The 19,342-nt window shown below is 36.6% G+C and overlaps 2 protein-coding genes across 2 annotated transcripts in view; both read left to right on the top strand.

Annotated features, from left to right (window-relative positions):
• Window positions 1–10,807, top strand: part of LOC144202010 (rho GTPase-activating protein 29-like) — a 29,862-nt gene extending 19,055 nt beyond the window's left edge. Inside the window, exons 8-21 of the mRNA XM_077724932.1 lie at window positions 567–631; window positions 726–836; window positions 1,746–1,826; window positions 1,921–2,088; window positions 2,165–2,302; window positions 2,928–3,115; window positions 4,154–4,461; window positions 5,042–5,140; window positions 5,609–5,772; window positions 5,850–6,038; window positions 7,236–7,373; window positions 7,462–7,700; window positions 7,881–8,178; window positions 8,799–10,807. Coding sequence (XP_077581058.1) covers window positions 567–631; window positions 726–836; window positions 1,746–1,826; window positions 1,921–2,088; window positions 2,165–2,302; window positions 2,928–3,115; window positions 4,154–4,461; window positions 5,042–5,140; window positions 5,609–5,772; window positions 5,850–6,038; window positions 7,236–7,373; window positions 7,462–7,700; window positions 7,881–8,178; window positions 8,799–9,716 — 3,104 coding nt within the window. The 3' untranslated portion in view covers window positions 9,717–10,807. The remainder of the gene's footprint in view (window positions 1–566; window positions 632–725; window positions 837–1,745; window positions 1,827–1,920; window positions 2,089–2,164; window positions 2,303–2,927; window positions 3,116–4,153; window positions 4,462–5,041; window positions 5,141–5,608; window positions 5,773–5,849; window positions 6,039–7,235; window positions 7,374–7,461; window positions 7,701–7,880; window positions 8,179–8,798) is intronic.
• Window positions 10,808–11,740: 933 nt separating this feature from the next.
• LOC144201155 (retinal-specific phospholipid-transporting ATPase ABCA4-like) overlaps window positions 11,741–19,342 on the top strand; it is a 30,811-nt gene continuing 23,209 nt past the window's right edge. Inside the window, exons 1-12 of the mRNA XM_077723564.1 lie at window positions 11,741–11,880; window positions 12,941–13,043; window positions 13,110–13,203; window positions 13,745–13,886; window positions 13,965–14,101; window positions 14,454–14,581; window positions 15,117–15,314; window positions 16,025–16,114; window positions 16,889–17,129; window positions 17,770–17,909; window positions 18,021–18,137; window positions 18,964–19,161. Of these exons, the coding sequence (XP_077579690.1) occupies window positions 12,978–13,043; window positions 13,110–13,203; window positions 13,745–13,886; window positions 13,965–14,101; window positions 14,454–14,581; window positions 15,117–15,314; window positions 16,025–16,114; window positions 16,889–17,129; window positions 17,770–17,909; window positions 18,021–18,137; window positions 18,964–19,161 (1,551 nt within the window). The 5' untranslated portion in view covers window positions 11,741–11,880; window positions 12,941–12,977. The remainder of the gene's footprint in view (window positions 11,881–12,940; window positions 13,044–13,109; window positions 13,204–13,744; window positions 13,887–13,964; window positions 14,102–14,453; window positions 14,582–15,116; window positions 15,315–16,024; window positions 16,115–16,888; window positions 17,130–17,769; window positions 17,910–18,020; window positions 18,138–18,963; window positions 19,162–19,342) is intronic.

The following is a 19,342-nucleotide window of genomic DNA, read 5'->3' as shown; positions in this document are numbered from 1 at the left end:
TAGATACTAAACACTATTTAGATATCAAACAGTACTTAGATATTTAACACTACTTAAATATTAAACACTACTTAGATATTAAACAGTACTTAGATATTAAACAGTACTTAGATATTAAACAGTACTTAGATATCAAACAGTACTTAGATATTAAACAATACTTAGTTATCAAACAGTACTTAGATAGTAAACAGTACTTAGATATTAAACAGTACTTAGATATTAAACACTACTTAGATATTAAAGAGTACTTAGATATTAAACAGTACTTAGATATTGAACAGTACTTAGATATTAAACACTACTTAGATATTAAACATTACCTAGATATTAAACACTACTTAGATATTAAACTATTTCTCTTAGATATTCAACTCTCTCTTAGTTATTAAATTTTCTCTCTTAGATATTAAACCCTCTTTCATGAATATAATTTTGAGAGCTGGTTTCATTCATTCATTTTAGCATATTAGCAAACTTTCTATCAGCAATGGATTTTTTTATTTTCATGATTAACACCGCTGTTAAAATCAAGAACTGACATGCATCATTTTATTTGTCTTTAGATTTGGAGTATGCCAAAAGTTATACGAAATTAGCCGAGTCTGCCAAGTCGCTGATGATGCAGCAGGTTAGATTCTATTTTTTGAAAAATCCCATCTCTTCCTTGATGAATGATTGCTTTTGGAATATAAACGGATTAACGCGGGTGTGGCTTTGCGCAGGACTACATGCCCTTCAGTGATATTTACAACAGCACCTTTAAGAATGACCTTGAATGCAACCAACTGCTGATGCAAACCGCCACGGCGCTGCACACCAATAAATTCATGCAGGTATGGAAATAGAAAAATGACAGAAAGGCCTTTAAAAAAAGGACAGATTTATGCTATAATAATAGGCTACAATGTGTTTTTGTTGTTGCACTGTGGCTCGCCACTGGAATGTCATCCATTTTGAAAAACTATCTGTTTGTTTTTCCGTTATTTTGAGAACATAATTGGATTATTTTGACAGGCGCTGTAAGAAAGTCATGTGACTTGTATGGAGAAAAATAGACTCATTAAGAAAATGTCAATCATTATTCAAAGGTGAAAAAATCTAATAAAATATTTAATGCAATATTGATCTTCCATTACATAAGATGAATCAATTTAAAAAAATACTACATATTAATATGTTAAATCATTATAGCATAAGCTCTATTGGACATAATAAATAAATTATGGAAGGCAATTTTTAAAGGATGAAATGGTAACTATAATTATTTATAATCCAATATTAACTAATATAAATGTAAAAAGGCTTACATTGTGTATTTTGTCAAATGAAATGAATTAATTTCAAAAAAATGGGATTGTACATAATTAATAGATCAATATTTTGTGGAAGGCAATTTTTTAAGGAATAAAATGTAAACAATAACTGTATATGATCTAATATTAACTAATATAAATGTAAAATGTTTTAAAGCACATTTTGTCATCATTCATTGTTTTTAATGAAATAGTAAGAACAAAATATGGAAATCTTTAAAAAAATATTGGCCACATTTTGTAGCAAAAATGATTTCATGACATTTTAAACTCAGATTATTAAAAATGAATGTCATGAAATCCTACATTTTGTAAAAAAAAAAAGGTATGTTTTTAATGCTTGACTGTATTTTTTTCATGTTTAAAACAAAACAATCATTAATAACAAATGTTTTTATTTCATTTTATTTCTCAATACTGCTTTTTTAGCCTCTTTTGGCACGAAAAAACGAATTGGACAAACTGAGGAAAGACTTGAAGGAGCGTTGGCAGAGGGAACAGAAAAAAATGGTGAACTCATACTCATTCCCAAAATGTCAATTTTTCAAAACAAAAATTACAGACGGGAAGGAATAACCTGACATTGCGTTCTTGCCAATTCCAGCACGAGGCCGACAGCATCTTGCGGAAGGCCCGAGCCTTGAAGGCCCAGAAACGAGAAGAATATCAGAAAGCCCGTTTGTCTACTAGCCGTTCCCTGGAGGAGCAGCCCAACTCTGGTAACAAGCAAGTGGAGAAGAAGAGGAGGTTTGAAGAGGAGGCCCTGCAGAAGGTAGATTAAAAAAGCCGCCCACCACCTGGGTTGTGTTCATCCTTCCTAAATCTCCTCGTTTGGGTTCTCTTGTCAGGCTGAAGAGGCTGCGGAACATTATCAAAGCAGCGTGGCTGACGCGGGGGTTAGAAAGATGGACCTGGCTAATGTCAAACGTACAATCCTCACTCAGATTAGAGAGACTATCTTCCAGTGTGATCTTACACTTAAAGCGGTAAGCCTTTGTTTTTGTTTTTTGTTTTTTTCATTATTGAAGTATAGGAGTTCCAATAGAAGAATAACACTAATACAAATGATGCTCACTTCTTAGTCATGTCTTCCAAATAACTTTTTTTATTTGAACTATTTCTATTTTGGGCTGCATGATAACTCTAAATTGTCTTAAGTGTGAATTGTTGTTGGTCGCCGGGACGTTTGGTCGCCCGGTCGTTTGGTTGCCCGGGTGAATATAATTTTGAGAGCTAGTTTCAACAGTAAATATTAAGATATTAAACTATCTCATGTATATAATTTTGAGGGTTGATTTCAACAGTAAACTCTGTCATGTTGACACAAGGTTCGGGCGACCAAACGTCTGGGCGACCAAATGTCCGGGCGACCAAACGTCCGGGGCGACCAAACGTCCGGGCCACCAAAAGTCCGAGTACCCTCCACCCCCTCAACTTGGATGGGATAGCCTTCAGCACCCCCAAAAGACGCTTAGGGAATAAAATCAGTACAAAAATTTGATCTTTTAATTTGCAATTATGGTTTCACTTCACTAATCCAAGTGGCACTACAGCATTTAGCATTTGTGGCTCATGTTTTTTTCCCGTGTTCAATCATCTTTCTGTTTTTAGGTGACCGTCAATTGGTTCCAGATGCAGCACACACAAATGGCGTCTCTTCCTGCCCATCACCAGGCGTTGAGTGACAGCGCCAAACTATACGAACCCGGCGAGTGCTACTCTGAGTTTGCACGCCGCCTACCCCGGAATTTACCCCGAGAACGCGTGCACTCTGACTCCATATCCTCCGACAACCCCAGGTATGGAAATCCAATGCCAATGTGACTATACACTCCATAATTGACTAACAAATGGAAGAAATTCCATGATTTGGAGCTATTTTACACTCGTTTTTAGTGGGTGTGTCTTCTATGGAGTGGGATTGTTCTTTTTTAAGAGTGTTTAGCCGTGAGTCACTTTGACAGGAAGACAGAGAGAATGTGAATATGTTGGCTTTCCTTCCAGGAAATATGTGGCGTGGTTTTGAAGGCAGGGAAAAATTTGGCGGGATAAAAACTGATTCTCACACACATTCAACTCTTAGTAAAAGTAAAAAAAAATGAATTGGTACACTTTATTTATTTTTACTTTTAATTAAAATAATAATCATATTCCCCATCATACTGTTCTCAAACATTTTGACTCATAATTTTAGGCCAAAAAATTGCGTTTTCACAATAGATTTCTATCTAAAACACAATATGTTTGGATCTGAGGTTTTTTTTAACTTTGGCAATGAATGTGTTAATGCAAAAAATCAACTATTTATCTTGATTAAGATAAGATAAATAGGTGAATTTACGCATTAACACATTGATCTTGATTAAGATAAGATAAATAGTTGATTTCTCGCATTAACACATTCATTGCCGATGTAAAAAAAAACAGTATTTATTATGATATATTATTTGTAGATAGAAATCTATTCTAAAATTTGATTTATTTTGTACCAAAAAGAATATTTCGCCCTTGTTTACTTTAACAGCAAATGCTGGAAAAACCATGCCATTTCTTAAAGTGTTTACACTTCAAGTTTATGAAGTCTATAAATAAAACATCTACTTTTAGTGTCTACACTCCAGCATGAATTAACTTTAAAAGGCCAGTAGATGAAAGCGAGAACAAACCTTATGTCATTTCTACTCCTTGTTTACACACTCTAAATGTGGCTGACAAAACCCCATCAAAGGGACATTACTATGAAAAAGTACCTTCTAATCTTCACTCAGCATAAAAACTTAAAAAAATACTTCTAACATAGATTATTAAGACTAAGAATAATCCCGTTTTTCCACCAGGTTTGTCTTCACCAAGCGATCTGTGGGTAGCTCGCACTCTTCCCACGGCAACCTATCACAAGCCTCCCTCACGTCCGGCGACGTCCTCAGCGGCGACGAGGTGGACAGCCCGTTCCACCGTCGACCCGGAATGGCCACACGCCGTTCCAACAGCAGCACCGACATCCCAGGGTCGGCGGGTCAAGCCCCGCCTCTCCGAGCGTGGACTTCTGGGAGTCCGGTGAGTCAAGGCGGGATGTGCAGCGACTCGGAGAGTGCGGGTGGTAGCAGCGAATCCCGTTCCATGGACTCACCTTCTACTAGTCCAGGTAGAAAGAGCCAGCACACACAAAAAAGTACATTTCATATATATACCGTATTTTCAAGACTATCCGGCGCATCGTATTTAAAGGCGCAGTTTCAGTAACAAGTGCTATTTCTGTATTTTACACACACAAAGGACTTTTTTATAGATACAGCCAGGCAAATAGTAGCTAGCTAGTTAACAGGGGAGGACAATTTTTTGGGCACATTGACTTTAAAAATTTGACAGATGGGCGGGGTCAGCACAAGATAGGATACATATAAAAAAGTGCATCCGTTAACAGTACATATGAACGATAAACAGAAAAAAAGGACTAAAGTATTAACATACTTATCACTCATCATTTAAAGTAAAAAGTATAAAGTACAAAGTAAAAAGGAATGTATTAAGAAATATTAAAATGTCATTAAAAAATATAGAAGGGCTGTAAAACACAAAAAACAAATACTCATCACTCATCATTAAAGTATAAAGTACAAAGTCAAGTCAAAAATGTAAGACTTTTCTTCGCGCCTTATAGTCGTGAAAATACGGTAGTTGGTATAGTTCAGATGTCAGATTTTTTTAAATGTGTGTAAATGCAGGTGACTTCAAGCGACGCCTTCCCAGAACACCCTCCACGGGTACCATGTCTTCCGCTGATGACTTGGATGAGAGAGAACCCCCCTCACCTCTGGATAATGGTATGATGACTCACACATAGTCAATGTTTATAAGGAACACCCAAATGAGCTGTGTATCGACTTTTAAATGTCAGTTTAACCACTGAGAAATGTGTTAAAAGTATTTCCCAAAACACATTTCTCAATGGACTCTAGTAATAATAACACTAATACTCTCAACTATGTCTTGTTTACCTTGTGTACAATGTTGAGAAGACACAAGTGCATTTTCTATATGAATCTGGTTGTAGTTTTTTTTAAGAAAAGATTCATCGCAACAAAAAAAAATACACATTTATAACAAGAATATCAAAATAAACATGTAGAAAAGACTGGAAGCATTAGAAGGGATTTGCCAATAATAAACTTAGCCTTTTTTAGTCTTTCCCCTTTTTTAGTCGGGTTATTTTTGGCTTGACGTGAAGTGTCTTCCTCAATCTGCTATCACATCACTTTGTCAACAGGAATGTTCTTCTGCTTTTTCTTTAGGCCTGGCCGAGATGGTGAGCGAAACGGCCAACTCGCCCGGACCATTCCGGAATACTCAAATGTCCAAAGCGGCGCAGACACACAAGTTCAGGAAGCTTCGAGCGCCGTCCAAATGCCGAGAGTGTGACAGTCTGGTGGTCTTCCACGGAGCAGAGTGCGAGGAGGTAATGTGCGATGACCTCCCGGACGGTATTTATAACTTGATCTTAAGCGTTTTTTTCCTTCCTTTTTTTAACTCCAGTGCTCTCTGGACTGCCACAAGAAGTGTCTGGAGACGTTGGCCATCCAGTGTGGCCACAAAAAGCTGCAAGGCAGGTTACAGCTCTTTGGCATCCACTTCATACAGGCGTCCAAAAACAGCCCTGACGGAATTCCCTTCATCATTAAAAAGTGCACGTCTGAGATTGAAAGCCGGGCCCTTAATATTAAGGTGAGCTGGGAATCGGGATAGTGTAACTAACTGTAGTGTAGGATTTGCTCTTTGTATGACTCATCATTTTCATTATTTCTTCCACCCTTACTGCATTGTCTACATTCAAATTCTTAAAAATAATTGGGTGCCACATACAAATAAAAAATAACTTAGTCATAATTGTATTTTCGCAGATGATAAAGAATACACTAATACCATATATATACTATATATGTGTATATGTATGAATATATGTGTATATATGTGTATATGTATAAATATATGTGTAGAAATACATATGTATGTATGTATGTGTATATATATATATATATATATATATATATATATATATATATATATATATATATATATATATATATATATATATACACATATATACATATATGTATGTATGTATGTGTATATATATATATATATATATATATATATATATATATATATATATATATATATATATATATATATATATATATATATATATATATATATATATATATATATATATATATATATACACATATATACATATATGTGTGTATATGTATGTGTATATGCAGATATATATATATATATATATATATATATATATATATGTGTGTGTATATGTGTATGTATGTGTATATGTATAAATATGTGTATACATACATATGTATATATGTATGTGTATATGCACATGTATATATATATGTGTGTATATGTATGTGTATATGCACATGTATATATATGTGTGTATATGTATGTGTATATGTATAAATATGTGTATATGTATGTGCATATGTATATGTGTATACATATGTGTAAATGTATGTGTATATGTATATATATATATATATATATATGTATGTGTTTACGTGTACATATGTATATATGTGTGTTTACATGTATATATGTATATATATGAAAAGTTTATAGTGTAGAAAGATGAATGCAAACTGGCCTTTAGAGGGCAGTGTCTACTTTCAAGAGTTAAGCAGTACAGTACATATTAAATAGACAGTAAAAAAACACTCCTACAGTGCGGCATGTCAAGGAGCCAATTGACCGCGATAAACGAGGTGTTGCTGTACATGCTTGTGATTTATGACTCCTTGTTGATGCTACTAATCACAGACGTCCTAGACATCTATTTTCATTCGTCGTGAAATTCTTGGCCACATTAAAGTGTCTCTAATTGTCATTTCAAATCTTGGATAGGGTATTTACCGGGTGAACGGTGCCAAATCACGCGTGGAAAAGTTATGCCAGGCCTTCGAGAATGGCAAAGACTTGGTGGAGCTGTCGGAGCTTTCGCCACACGACATCAGCAACGTGCTCAAACTTTACCTGAGACAGGTAAGTCAGCATCAAAACTCTCATATGTTAAACACATGATTTCCCACTTCAATGCAGCTTTCTGAACCCTCATTGTCTCAATGTGCAGTTACCGGAGCCGCTGATCCTCTACCGCCACTACAACGATTTCATCGGCCTGGCCAAAGAATACCAGCGGATAGTGGTGGAAGAAGCCGACGCCAGACGGCGCCGAGAAGACGACACCCAGAAACCCAGCGGGCCCAGCATCCACCTAAACCGGGTCGTCCTGCGAATCCGGGACCTTCTTCGCCAGCTGCCCAGTGCCAATTATCGCACCTTGCATTTCCTGGTGGCTCACCTGAGCAGGTAAGAATTATATGTAATGTAACCATTGCTTATTAACTATCAATTTATGTCTAAAATGTCTTTCTGTGTCTGTATTCTCACCCTCTTGCTACTGTGACAACAAAATTTCCCCACTACAGCATGATTAAAGTTATTTTAGTTCAAGTATATGATTTTTGAATATATTTTTCCCCCTGGTAGAGTGGCCGAGCAGGCAGAGGAGAACAAAATGACGGCTAGTAACCTGGGCATCATCTTCGGCCCCACGTTGGTCAAGCCGCGCCAAGCGGACGCCGAGGTGTCCCTCTCCTCGCTGGTGGACTACCCGTACCAGGCCCTGATGGTGGAGCTGCTGGTCCGACACTTCCAGGTGGTCTTTGAGGCCTCGGTGTCGGACGGTGGCGCAGCCGCCGCCCCCCACGCCTCGCCCCGGCTCACGCCCCAGGAAAAGCTACAGCGCCTCAGCAGACACTCTGCCTCCTTGACGGACATCAAAGAGGTGAACAGCCAAGACACCGTGACATTCATGAGAGAGAGTTTAATATCTATGAGCGAGAGTTTCATATCTAAGTACTGTTTAATATCTAAGTATTGTTTAATAACTAAGTACTGTTTAATATCTCAGTACGGTTTAATATCTAAGTACTGTTTAATATCTAAGTATTGTTTAATAACTAAGTACTGTTTAATATCTAAGTACGGTTTAATATCTAAGTACTCTTTAATATCTAAGTACGGTTTAATATCTAAGTACTCTTTAATATCTAAGTACTATTCAATATCTAAGAGAGAGTTTAATATCTAAGAGAGAGAGTTTAATATCTAAGTACTGTTTAAAATCTAAGTACTGTTTAATATCCAAGTACTATTTAATATCTAAGTACTGTTTAATATCTGTACTGTTTAATATCTAAGTACTGTTTAATATCTAAGTACTGTTCAATATCTAAGTACTATTTAATATCTAAGTACTGTTTAATATCGAAGTACTGTTGAAACCAGCTCTAACAATTATATTCATGAGCGAGTTTAATATCTAAATATCTACTGTTTTCAACAGTACTTAGATATTGATATTTTTCTCACAGTCTGTCTTTTTTTTCCTTCTCACCACCGCAGAATTCCAAAGTCTACAAGAGATTCTCCTCCGTGATCCCGTCCTCTCACCTCCTGGACGAGGTCCAGGAGGTCCAGCCTGGCACCGACACCACCGACTCCTCAACCTCCCTCAACGGCGTCACCTCCGGATCAAACCTCCATAGTTCCGACCACGTCGACCCCACCTTCTCCGCACCGTCCACATCGAAAGTCCAGCTCCGAGTACATCGCTCCCGGCTGTCATCCCGTCCCCTCAGCGTCCCTCTGGAACACCTACCTTCACCCGAGGAACTCTCCGAAACAGAGAACCCACAGCCCCACCCTGCTGGGGCGCCGCGAGGGGAACGAACGACAACCCACGCCGGCTCGTCGCGAGTCAGCGCCTACTACATCACACCCTTCATCGACACTCGGGCTATGCAACGACGGACTTGGGATAGAAAGTACAAACATTACGACGTGACGCCTAGGACCGCCATGATTGTGGCTAAGCTGCCTGGCGTTAGCGCTACTTCACCGCCACCTCCCTCCGACGACGTCTTCCCCGACAACCCTTGCACCGCCACGTCCATCAAACCCACTTGGACTCTGAAACGGGACCAGAGCACATCCGATAAACCCCCCAGGACTCTGCGGCCTCCCCCGGGAACCTTCTACAAGCCCCCTATGAGCAGGGCCAGGACGCTTCCTGATTGGACCACCACTACGACCACAACCACCACCACCACAACTGCCACCACCGTAGCAGCACCCAGTTTGGTGGCCGCCACCCTCCAGACGCAGGACTCTACCGACAGCGACATTGACGCCGGGGCCAGTTCGTCGCCGCCCCCCGATAGTCCCGAAGACCCGGACTTGAGCGACTCAAAAACTTTGTACCAGAGGTTACGACCTCGGCGGCTGCAGGAACTGGAACACAGAGAGGCCCATTTTGTCTGATAACTTGTTGTTTTTTTACACCCAGGAACACAAAAATGGCCACGTTTTCTCAATATACGAAATATATTATGATATGTATATATATATACGTATTTAGATGACATTCCTGAGCCTGGCCAGTCTCAACAAAACCACCGAAGCAAGAGAAAGAGAAACCGTCGCCGTCTTTGTCCCAAAATGGATTTTTTTGTCTTTCATAATGCACTTCAAGGAGCTTTTTTAACTAAATTTTTTGTCATATTTTTTTGAACTCTTTAAATATTCCTCATTGTGTTCTACCAAGGAGAATAAGGGACATCAGGAAAAGGAAAAAAAAATTTTTTGGCAGAAAAATCATTTCATGCAAAGCCATTTTGTCAAAAAAAATGATATTTTTTTTAGGGAAAAATTGATTAAGTAATAATCCTTTATAGGGCACATGACTATTTTTTTGCACCAAAAAATGACCACTTTTGCATAATATTAGCATTTTTCTGTGGACTACATGACCAAAATATAAAGCTGATTTATGAATTTTTATATTTTTGTATTTATGAATGAACAAGTATAGACTGATAGCGTTTAAATTTCAGTTAGTGCCCTATAAAGTGTTTTTTTAATACAAAATGTCATACTTTTTGCCATGTAAAAATGTTGACAAGGTCAAACTAGATTTGTTTCTAAGTCAGAAAATTGTATTTATTTTTTAAAATGAGAAAGTATTCTTCAAAAGTTGAAAAAAAAATTCAGTATATGGGAAAAAATATATATATTCTGATAAATTGATACATGAATACTTTTGAGAGTTGAAAAGTCCTACTTTTTGGGAAAAAGGTCGTTTTGCTCAGGGAGGAAAAAGTGGTGACTTTTTGGTAAACATATTTTTGTCAAAATGTATTTTTAAAAGCATATTCTTTTGGTGAAAAACAAACTGTCTTTTCAAAAAAGCTGCCATTTCATTCTTAGGATGATGTTGTTTTTATTTTGTTTTTTGAGTGAAAATGGCAGTTTTTAAATGATTTTTAATTTTCAGATGTAACTGAAGAAGGTTGGTTTCTAAAAAATGAAATTATTTTTGGAATGGCAATCAAGCAAGTGAAGAAATGTTGAAATAGAACTTCATCTTCAAAAAATATGACGTTTTTGAGGAAAATAACCATGTAAAGCCAATTTGATTCATGTCTCACTCAAAATTCTTTTGTTAATAATATTTTTATTTTAACACAAAACCCTTTTCATGTCACATTGTGAAAACCTCTAATTTTGCAATAAGTTTAGATATTTTACTTTCATTTTGACTCTTTCTAAACTATTTTTGTCATTTACTGTCAGGAAAATCAGCCAAAAAAATCTAAATCTGGAAAAAAATTAATTATTCTCACTATTTTAATTTTTAAATTGTGGGAAACCAAAAAAAAAAAATGGAACTTATCCTTGTAACACTAAAAAAATGTATTTTTTTTTTGTCCTTTTCCTGATCCCTTGTTATTCCTTGGTAACTTTATTATGATTGGTACCTCCTGTTTGTGTATATGTATATGTAAATCCTATTTATCTATTGTCATTTTACTCTATATTTACCCGCATCTCTTTGCGGATCTCCCAGATGACGTGCGGTGTGGTTTCTCTCGCCGCAGATTAAAAAAAAAAAAAAAAAAAAAAATCTGCAACTATGAAAACCTTGTTCATTTTTTGACAGATTTTCAGCGCCTACCACAAAATTTGTTGGAATTTAAACTAACTAACTTTAAACCTAACATTTTTTAACCCAATTCGAATTTGCAACAAAATTCAATACAAAATTCAACTTGGCAACAAAAATAATTCCACTATCTTAATATTTTGACAAAAAATGTCATGATTCCCCCTTTAAATATGGCCTTATTAACAAAATAAAAGCACCCAAAATTGAACACGGTAGGTAAATCCTGATGTTTATTCAACTTGCATTTTCTCTCGTGTGTTTAAAACTGAATGAGATGACTTGTCATTTTTTTCCCATGTTGTTTCGCTCTTCTTTTTTTTTTGCAGAGTTGAGCTGGGAGATTAGAGCAATCAGATTAGGAGCGTTGCTGTTTCCGTGGCCGTCACCGCTGAGCGCAGCGCCGTTATATCGTCCACGTCCTTCTTTCCTTCCCCAGGTGGTCTACATGCGGCTTTCTTCGGATACGACGCTCACTCTCAGGTTAGATTCAAAAAACATTTTTTTTTAAGTCACATGGTCATGTTGGTGCAGTTGGTGTATCATATTTTTTTTCTTATAAAAATTTCAGCCAAATGTAGTTTAATTAGCTTTTTGGCTTTATATGATTTCTCAATATATTCATTGTAACAAGATTAGTTCAGTTGTGTGATCAAATACGGTGCTCGGACATTTGGTCGCCGGACGATTGGTCACCAGTCAAATATACTTAGATATTAAACAGTACTTTGATATTAAACAGTTCTTAGATATTAAACAGTACTTAGATATTAAACACTACTTGGATATTAAACTGTACTTGGATATTAAATTTTCATGAATATAATTTTGAGAGCTGATTTCAACAGTAAACGTCCGGCGACCAAACGACCGGTGACCAAACGTCCGGCGACCAAACGTCTGGCAACCAAACGTCCGAGCACCATAATTTTCATGTGTATTTAATCAATACTGAAATAATCTTGTGATACTGCAACATTTTATATCCTTGAAAGAAATCATTTTCATCAGAACATTTGTATTATTGCTGGAAAATAATGTTGACTTTTTAAATGACTATTGGCTTCATTTTTGTTATTCTGGAATGAAATGAAATTGATTTTTCTCCCTAAAATGCAGCCATTTGTAAATCTATCTTAATGGAGTAAATCTTGAAAAAAATACAAGTATGGATTTTACTGGTAGATGACATCATAGTTTACTAGCCAAACAAATTACTCTTCATGTTTTTCTTGTTATCTGCGCCTCACCTGGTTGGGAATTACAGGTTTTTACAACATTATTATCATGTCATTGTTCCAAAATCTGCTCTTAAGCCTGCACTCTTGTTACATCCTGAAGCATTCACTTTCATGCTGCATTGTGCTAACCAAAAACACAAAATGAATCTAAAGGGACATTGGAAAAAGATTTTGTGTTTTTTAATGTCTTTGGATGGGAACTTTCTTGTTTTGAATGAGTACATTTTTTCGTTGGATGAGAACGTTTCTTTGGATGAGTAACGTTTTCGTCTGAATGTGATATTTCCTATTCTTTTTTGCAGGTTTAACAAAGTCACATGACCCCACCCCAGGGGAGCCATGAAGACGGCTTCTCAAATCGGCCTGTTGCTGTGGAAGAACTGGACCCTACGAAAGCGCCAGAAGGTAACATCCATCCCAAATGGTCAAAATTCATTTTTGGAAAATGAATGACATATTGTCTTGTTGCAGGTTCGCTTCTTGGTGGAACTCTTTTGGCCCGTGCTGCTCTTCATTGGCCTGGTATGGCTGAGGAAGGCCAATCCGCTCTACCAACAGCATGAATGTAAGCAAGGATGTGAAAGTGGCGGCCCGGGGGCCAAATTTGGCCCGCCGCATCATTTTTTGTGGCCCGGGAAAGTAAATCATGAGTGATGACTTTATGTTTTAGGATCAAATTAAAATGAAGAGTATAGATGTATATTAATTTCCTGATTTTCCCCCTTTTAAATCAATAATTGTCATTTTTTAATCATTTTTTTCTGTTTTTTTAGTTCAAAAATCATTTTGTAAAATCTAAAAATAAATTTAAAATAATCAAAAATAAACATTGCTTTAGATCTATAAAAAACGGAATATTTAGGGATTTTAATACAGTTCTTTTAATCCATTTATTAAAAAAAAATTCAAATATTCTATCTATAATGGTCCGGCCCACATGAGATCAAGTTGACGTCAAAGCGGCCTGCCAACCAACCCGAGTCTGACACCATAGAGAATTGCCTGCGCCCCTATATAGATTGCACCCTGGGCAATAGTCGCCCATATTGCCCATAGCAAAAAGTGTCCCTGGATAACAGTCCTAATTTGAAATATGCCTCTCCCAGGTCACTTCCCCAACAAGGCCATGCCATCAGCGGGCATCCTTCCTTGGATCCAGGGGATCTTCTGCAATGCCGACAACCCCTGTTTCAGACATCCAACCAGAGGAGAGTCTCCAGGGCTGGTTTCCAACTACAATAATTCAATGTGAATTTTCTTACTTGGTCACGCGGGTCAGTTATGGTCATCACAGTTGGGCTGACCGACTCTGTTTCTTCACTTTAGTCTGGCTCGATTTTACTCGGACATCTTGGAGATGTTCAACGACACGGAGGTGCGGCAGCTGGGGAATCTGTGGCAGGAGGTGTCTTCATTCTCTCACTTCATGGACACGTTACGGAATAACCCGACAGTTACCTCAGGTGCGTTATATGCTCCCAATATTTGGATGTGGACGTAGACTAGGGGGGTCAGCACAAGATACGATAACATATAAAAAAGTGCATCCGTTAACAGTACATGTGAAACATAAACAGAAAAAGGACTAAAGTATTAACATACTCATCATTAAAGTCAAAAGTATAAAGTACAAAGTCAAGTAAGTAAAGGAATGTATTTAGAAATATTGAAATGTTATTTAAAAAATGATAGAGGAGCTGTAAAATATAAAAAACAAATAAGAGTGGACACAGCTACTGCCACTGGCTTCCGTGTGATGGCGCCATCTTGGGGAGAACAAAAATTTAAAAACAGGTTTGTTTTGGTTGCCCTCAGGTCGTGGACTGAAGATCGAGGACATCTTGAAGGACGACGAAGTTCTGACGGCTTTTTTGCTGCGAGACGCCGAGCTCTCCGAGTCCATCGTTTACCAGTTGACCAACGCCGAGATCCGGATTGAGCAGGTGGGAACAAATATGAATTTCCATAAGACAAAACAAATAGTACAGATTTTTGTCCTTTTTGTTAATTTTTGCATTCATTGAGAAATATTTGAAAATTTCATTCAGGAAAACAAGACACTTTTATGACATGATCACATATTGATTACAACCTGCATTTGAGTTCATTTGACAAATATGAATTTTTAATGTGACAAATATGAATTTTCAACAGACTAAAATTGTACAGATTTTTTTTTTTAAAAATGTTTTCATTTAGAAATATCTGAATATTTGACGAATATGAATTTTTAATTTGACAAATATAATTTTCAACAGACTAAACAAATTGTACAGATTTAAACAAAAAATTGCATTCATTTAGAAATATTTAAATATTTTATTCAGCAAAACAAGACACTTATGACATAAAAAAAATATTGATTACAACCTGCATTTGAGTTAATTTGACAGTTATGAATTTTCTATAGACTAAACAAATTGTACAGATTTTTTTTAATTTTTTTAAAACTTTTTTTATTGTGCCCCTTTTTTTCAGTTTGCATCGGGTGTCCCTGCCCTGCAACTAAAAGACATCGCCTGCAGCCAAGCCCTACTAGAGCGCTTCATCATCTTCCCAAGCCGACGTGGCCTCCACGGGGTCCGTAACGCCATGTGCGCTCTCAGCCAACCACGTCTACAGAAAATGGAGGACGCGCTCTACGCCAACGTGGACTTCTTCAAGATCTTCCGACTGGTGAGCGCCGCCATCCGAAATAAAAGTGGACGTTAGCGCTCAGCGGGTGACTCAGGCTTTATCCCTCTTGCCCTTGTTTCCTTAATGGGCTTACGTCGGGGCCCCGCCCCCAAACTGGCTAAGATGGGCTAGGCGGCGAGTCGTGTCTTGACCTACAGTCGTACTACAGCATATAATGTCATAAACGGATTTTCTTTTGCGAATATTATTAGATCCCATTTTAATGGATGAGCAATTTGGTGCAAATTTGATCGGACTTTAATAATTGTATGTTTTAAACCTCTAACTAATCATTTGACAACATTTTAGTTAAGTAATTACACGTTAAACATTAAAAAATGGTTTTCATTCAAAAAGTAAGAAATGGGGAATAAAAATATGCATTATGACTAAAAATCAAGTTAAATGAGGAATAACTTGAATATACAGTAATACCTCATTTATCGTGGCTAATAAGTTTCACCATCAACCGCAATGGGTTATAAAAAAATATGTATAAAAAATATATAAAAACGCTGTGCCTACATTGCAATTGTATATTTTTTATTTTATTATTTTGATGTTTATTTTAATGTGTGATTACTTCACTCAAGTTTTGCAGTTCTTATGACATGATTAGAAAAAAATGAGGATGTCTGTTGTTTTTCTTGGAATTCCCTCCCACATTTTCTTAATAACATAAAATGGGCGTGTCCTTCTTCTTCCCTCAGTTACCTCGCGTCATGGACGGTACGTCAGAAGGGATGGACCTTCAGCGCTGGGGTCGCGTCCTCACAGCCACGTCAGAGAAGATCCGCGAGGTGAGATGACCCACTATGCCAATTTAACTAGCCCACCCCTGAAGTCTGTCAGCTTATTTTTAGCTCATTATTTAAGCACTAGGGTCACCTAGTCTTCTTCATATTGTCTCTATCAAGGACTGAATATCTTATAGGCCATTCACAACAATATATAACTATTCATGAGAGAGTTTAATATCAAAGAGAGAGACTTTAATATCTAAGTACTGTTTAATATCTAAGTACTCTTGAAAACAGTATATACTTAGATATTAAACTCTCTCATGAATATAATTTTGAGAGCTGGTTTCAACAGTACTTAGATATTAAAGAGTACTTGGATATGAAACAGTACTTAGATATTAAACAGTACTTCGATATGAAACAGTACTTAGATATTAAACAGTACTTAGATATTAAACAGTACTTGGATATTAAACAGTACTTGGATATGAAACAGTACTTAGATATAAAACAGTACTTAGATATTAAACAGTACTTAGATATAAAACAGTACTTAGATATTAAACAGTACTGAGATATTAAACAGTACTTAGATATTAAACTCCCTCTTTTAGATATTAAACTCACTTAGATATTAAACTCTCTCTTTCTCATGAATATAATTTTGAGAGCTGGTTTCAACAGTAAACTCTCTGTCACCATTTGACCAAAAAGGAACCAAAAGACCGGCGACCAAATGTCCGAGCACCATTTCTATGAACAATGAAAGCACATATTATCTTGACATATTCCCTTTTTGTATTTAAATTTACCATTTCACTGTTCCCACAGTTGCTACAGCGCACAAACTCCCAAGCCCTCATCAAAACGGTCACTTCTCTTTTCCAATCCGGTGGCCCCGCCTCCTTCTCCGAGCTAATGGCGTCCATTTCCAGCCTTTTCTGTGGTTACCCGGAAGGCGGTGGTAGCCGCGTGCTCTCCTTCAACTGGTACGAAGACAACAACTACAAAGTGTTCTTGGGCGTCAACGGCAGCCGCACCCGTGACACCTACGTGTATGACCACACCACCAGTGAGTTCAGCCTAATTTTAGATAGAATATGTAGGTATATTTTTTATAAATGGATTAAGAGAACTGGATTAAAATCCCTGAATATTCCGTTTTTTATAGATCTAAAACAATGTTTATATATTTTTAATGTATTTTTAGATTTTACAAAATGATTTTTGGACTAAAAACAGAAAAAAAAATGATTAAAAAATGACAATTATTGATTTAAAAGGGGTAAAATCTAGATTTTTTAAATTTTATAAATGGATTAAAAGCCCTGAGTATTCAATTTTTTATAGATCTAAAATAATGTTTATTTTAGCTTTCTTTTAAATATATTTTTAGATTTTACAAAAGGATTTTTGACCTAAAAACACAGAAAAAATGGATTTAAAAATGACTATTATGGATTTAAATGGGTTAAAATCAGGAAATATAATATACATCTATACTCTTCAATTTAATTTGATCCTAAAACAGAAAGTCGCCACTTTCCCGGGCCGCACAAAATGATGCAGCGGGCCACATTTGGCCCCTGGGCCGCCACTTTGACACCTGACCTAAAATATCTCATTCCATACTCAATATGTTGCCTAAATCATTGAAGAAACAGTCAATTTTGGCACCCCATTGAAATGAATTGTGTCTTTGACGGCATCAGCCGCATTTTGCAACAGCCTGATGCAGACGCTGGAGTCCAACCCGGTCACCAAAGTACTGTGGAATTCCGTCAAGCCCCTGCTGATGGGAAAGGTCCTGTACACCCCCGACTCCCCAGCCGTCCGCAAGATATTAAAACACGTAAGCGCCCCCCGGTCACCCGTCTACCCGTCTACCCTTTTGACCCCTCTGCCACCTTTGTCCTATGTCTTTAATCATCTTTTTCATCCATTTGTTTTGTCCATTTGGCAGGCCAATACCACCTTTGAGGAGTTGGAGAGGCTTCATAATTTTGGCAAAATGTGGGAAGAGGTTGGACCTCAACTCTGGGCTTTTTTCCAAGACAGTGTGCAGATGAATATGATCAGAGTAAGACTTTTGGCAGCAATCCCTTGGAAACTAAACATTTCTCGAACCATTACTCAATTGAATTCATCCGTGACCGGACGTTTGGTCGCCGGTCTTTTGGTTGCCGGTCAAATGGTGACAGAGAGTTTACTGTTGAAACCAGCTCTCAAAATTATATTCATGAGAGAGGGTTTGATATCTGAGAGAGAAGTTTAATATCTAAGTACTGTTTAAAATCTAAATACTGTTTAATATCTAAGTACTGTTTAATATCTAAGAGAGTTTAATATCTAAGTACTCCTTAATATATATATATATATAGTTTAATATCTAAGTACTCTTTAATATCTATATAGTTTAATATCTAAGTACTGTTTAATATCTAAGTACTCTTTATTATCTAAGTGCTCTTTAATATCTAAGTACTGTTTAATATCTAAGTACTGTTTAATATCTAAGTACTGTTTAATATCTAAGTACTGTTTAATATCTAAGTACTGTTTAATATCTAAGTACTGTTTAATATCTAAGTACTGTTTAACATCTAAGTACTGTTCAATATCTATGTAGTTTAATATCTAAGTACTGCCTACTATCTAAGTACTGTCTAATATCTAAGTACTCTTTAATATCTACTCTTTAATATCTAAGTACTGTTTAATATCTAAGTACTGTTGAAACCAGCTTTCAAAATTATATTAATGAGAGAGAGTTTAATATCTAAATATCTTCTGTTTTCAAAAGTACTTAGATATCAAACAGTATTTAGATATTAATCTCTTTGATATTAAACTCTCTCATGAATATATTTTTTTAATTTAATTGTGCTTTTGATTTGTGGACACAGGATACGTTGGCAAATCCCACAGTGATGAACTTTGTGGACCAGAGCCTGGGGGATGCCAACATGACCACCAGAGATATCCTCAACTTTCTGTACAGTGGTCCAGAGGAACAACGACAGGCAGGAATGCCTACTTTCGATTGGAGGAACATTTTTAATGTCACCGACCAGCTTATTCACACAGTCAACCAGTATGCTGAGGTGAGGAAAATGACATCTAAGAGAGAGATTTTAATATCTAAGTACTGTTTAATATCCAAGTACTGTTTAATATCTAAGTACTGTTTAATATCTAAGTACTGTTTAATATCGAAGTTCTGTTTAATATCTAAGTACTGTTTAATATCTAAGTACTGTTTAATATCTAAGTACTGTTTAATAT

The sequence above is a fragment of the Stigmatopora nigra genome, chromosome 9, assembly GCF_051989575.1.
Source record: "Stigmatopora nigra isolate UIUO_SnigA chromosome 9, RoL_Snig_1.1, whole genome shotgun sequence".
Taxonomy (NCBI): Eukaryota; Metazoa; Chordata; class Actinopteri; order Syngnathiformes; family Syngnathidae; genus Stigmatopora; species Stigmatopora nigra.
Note: the sequence above shows the minus strand (reverse complement) of the source record. Positions and strands in the feature narration are given on the sequence as shown.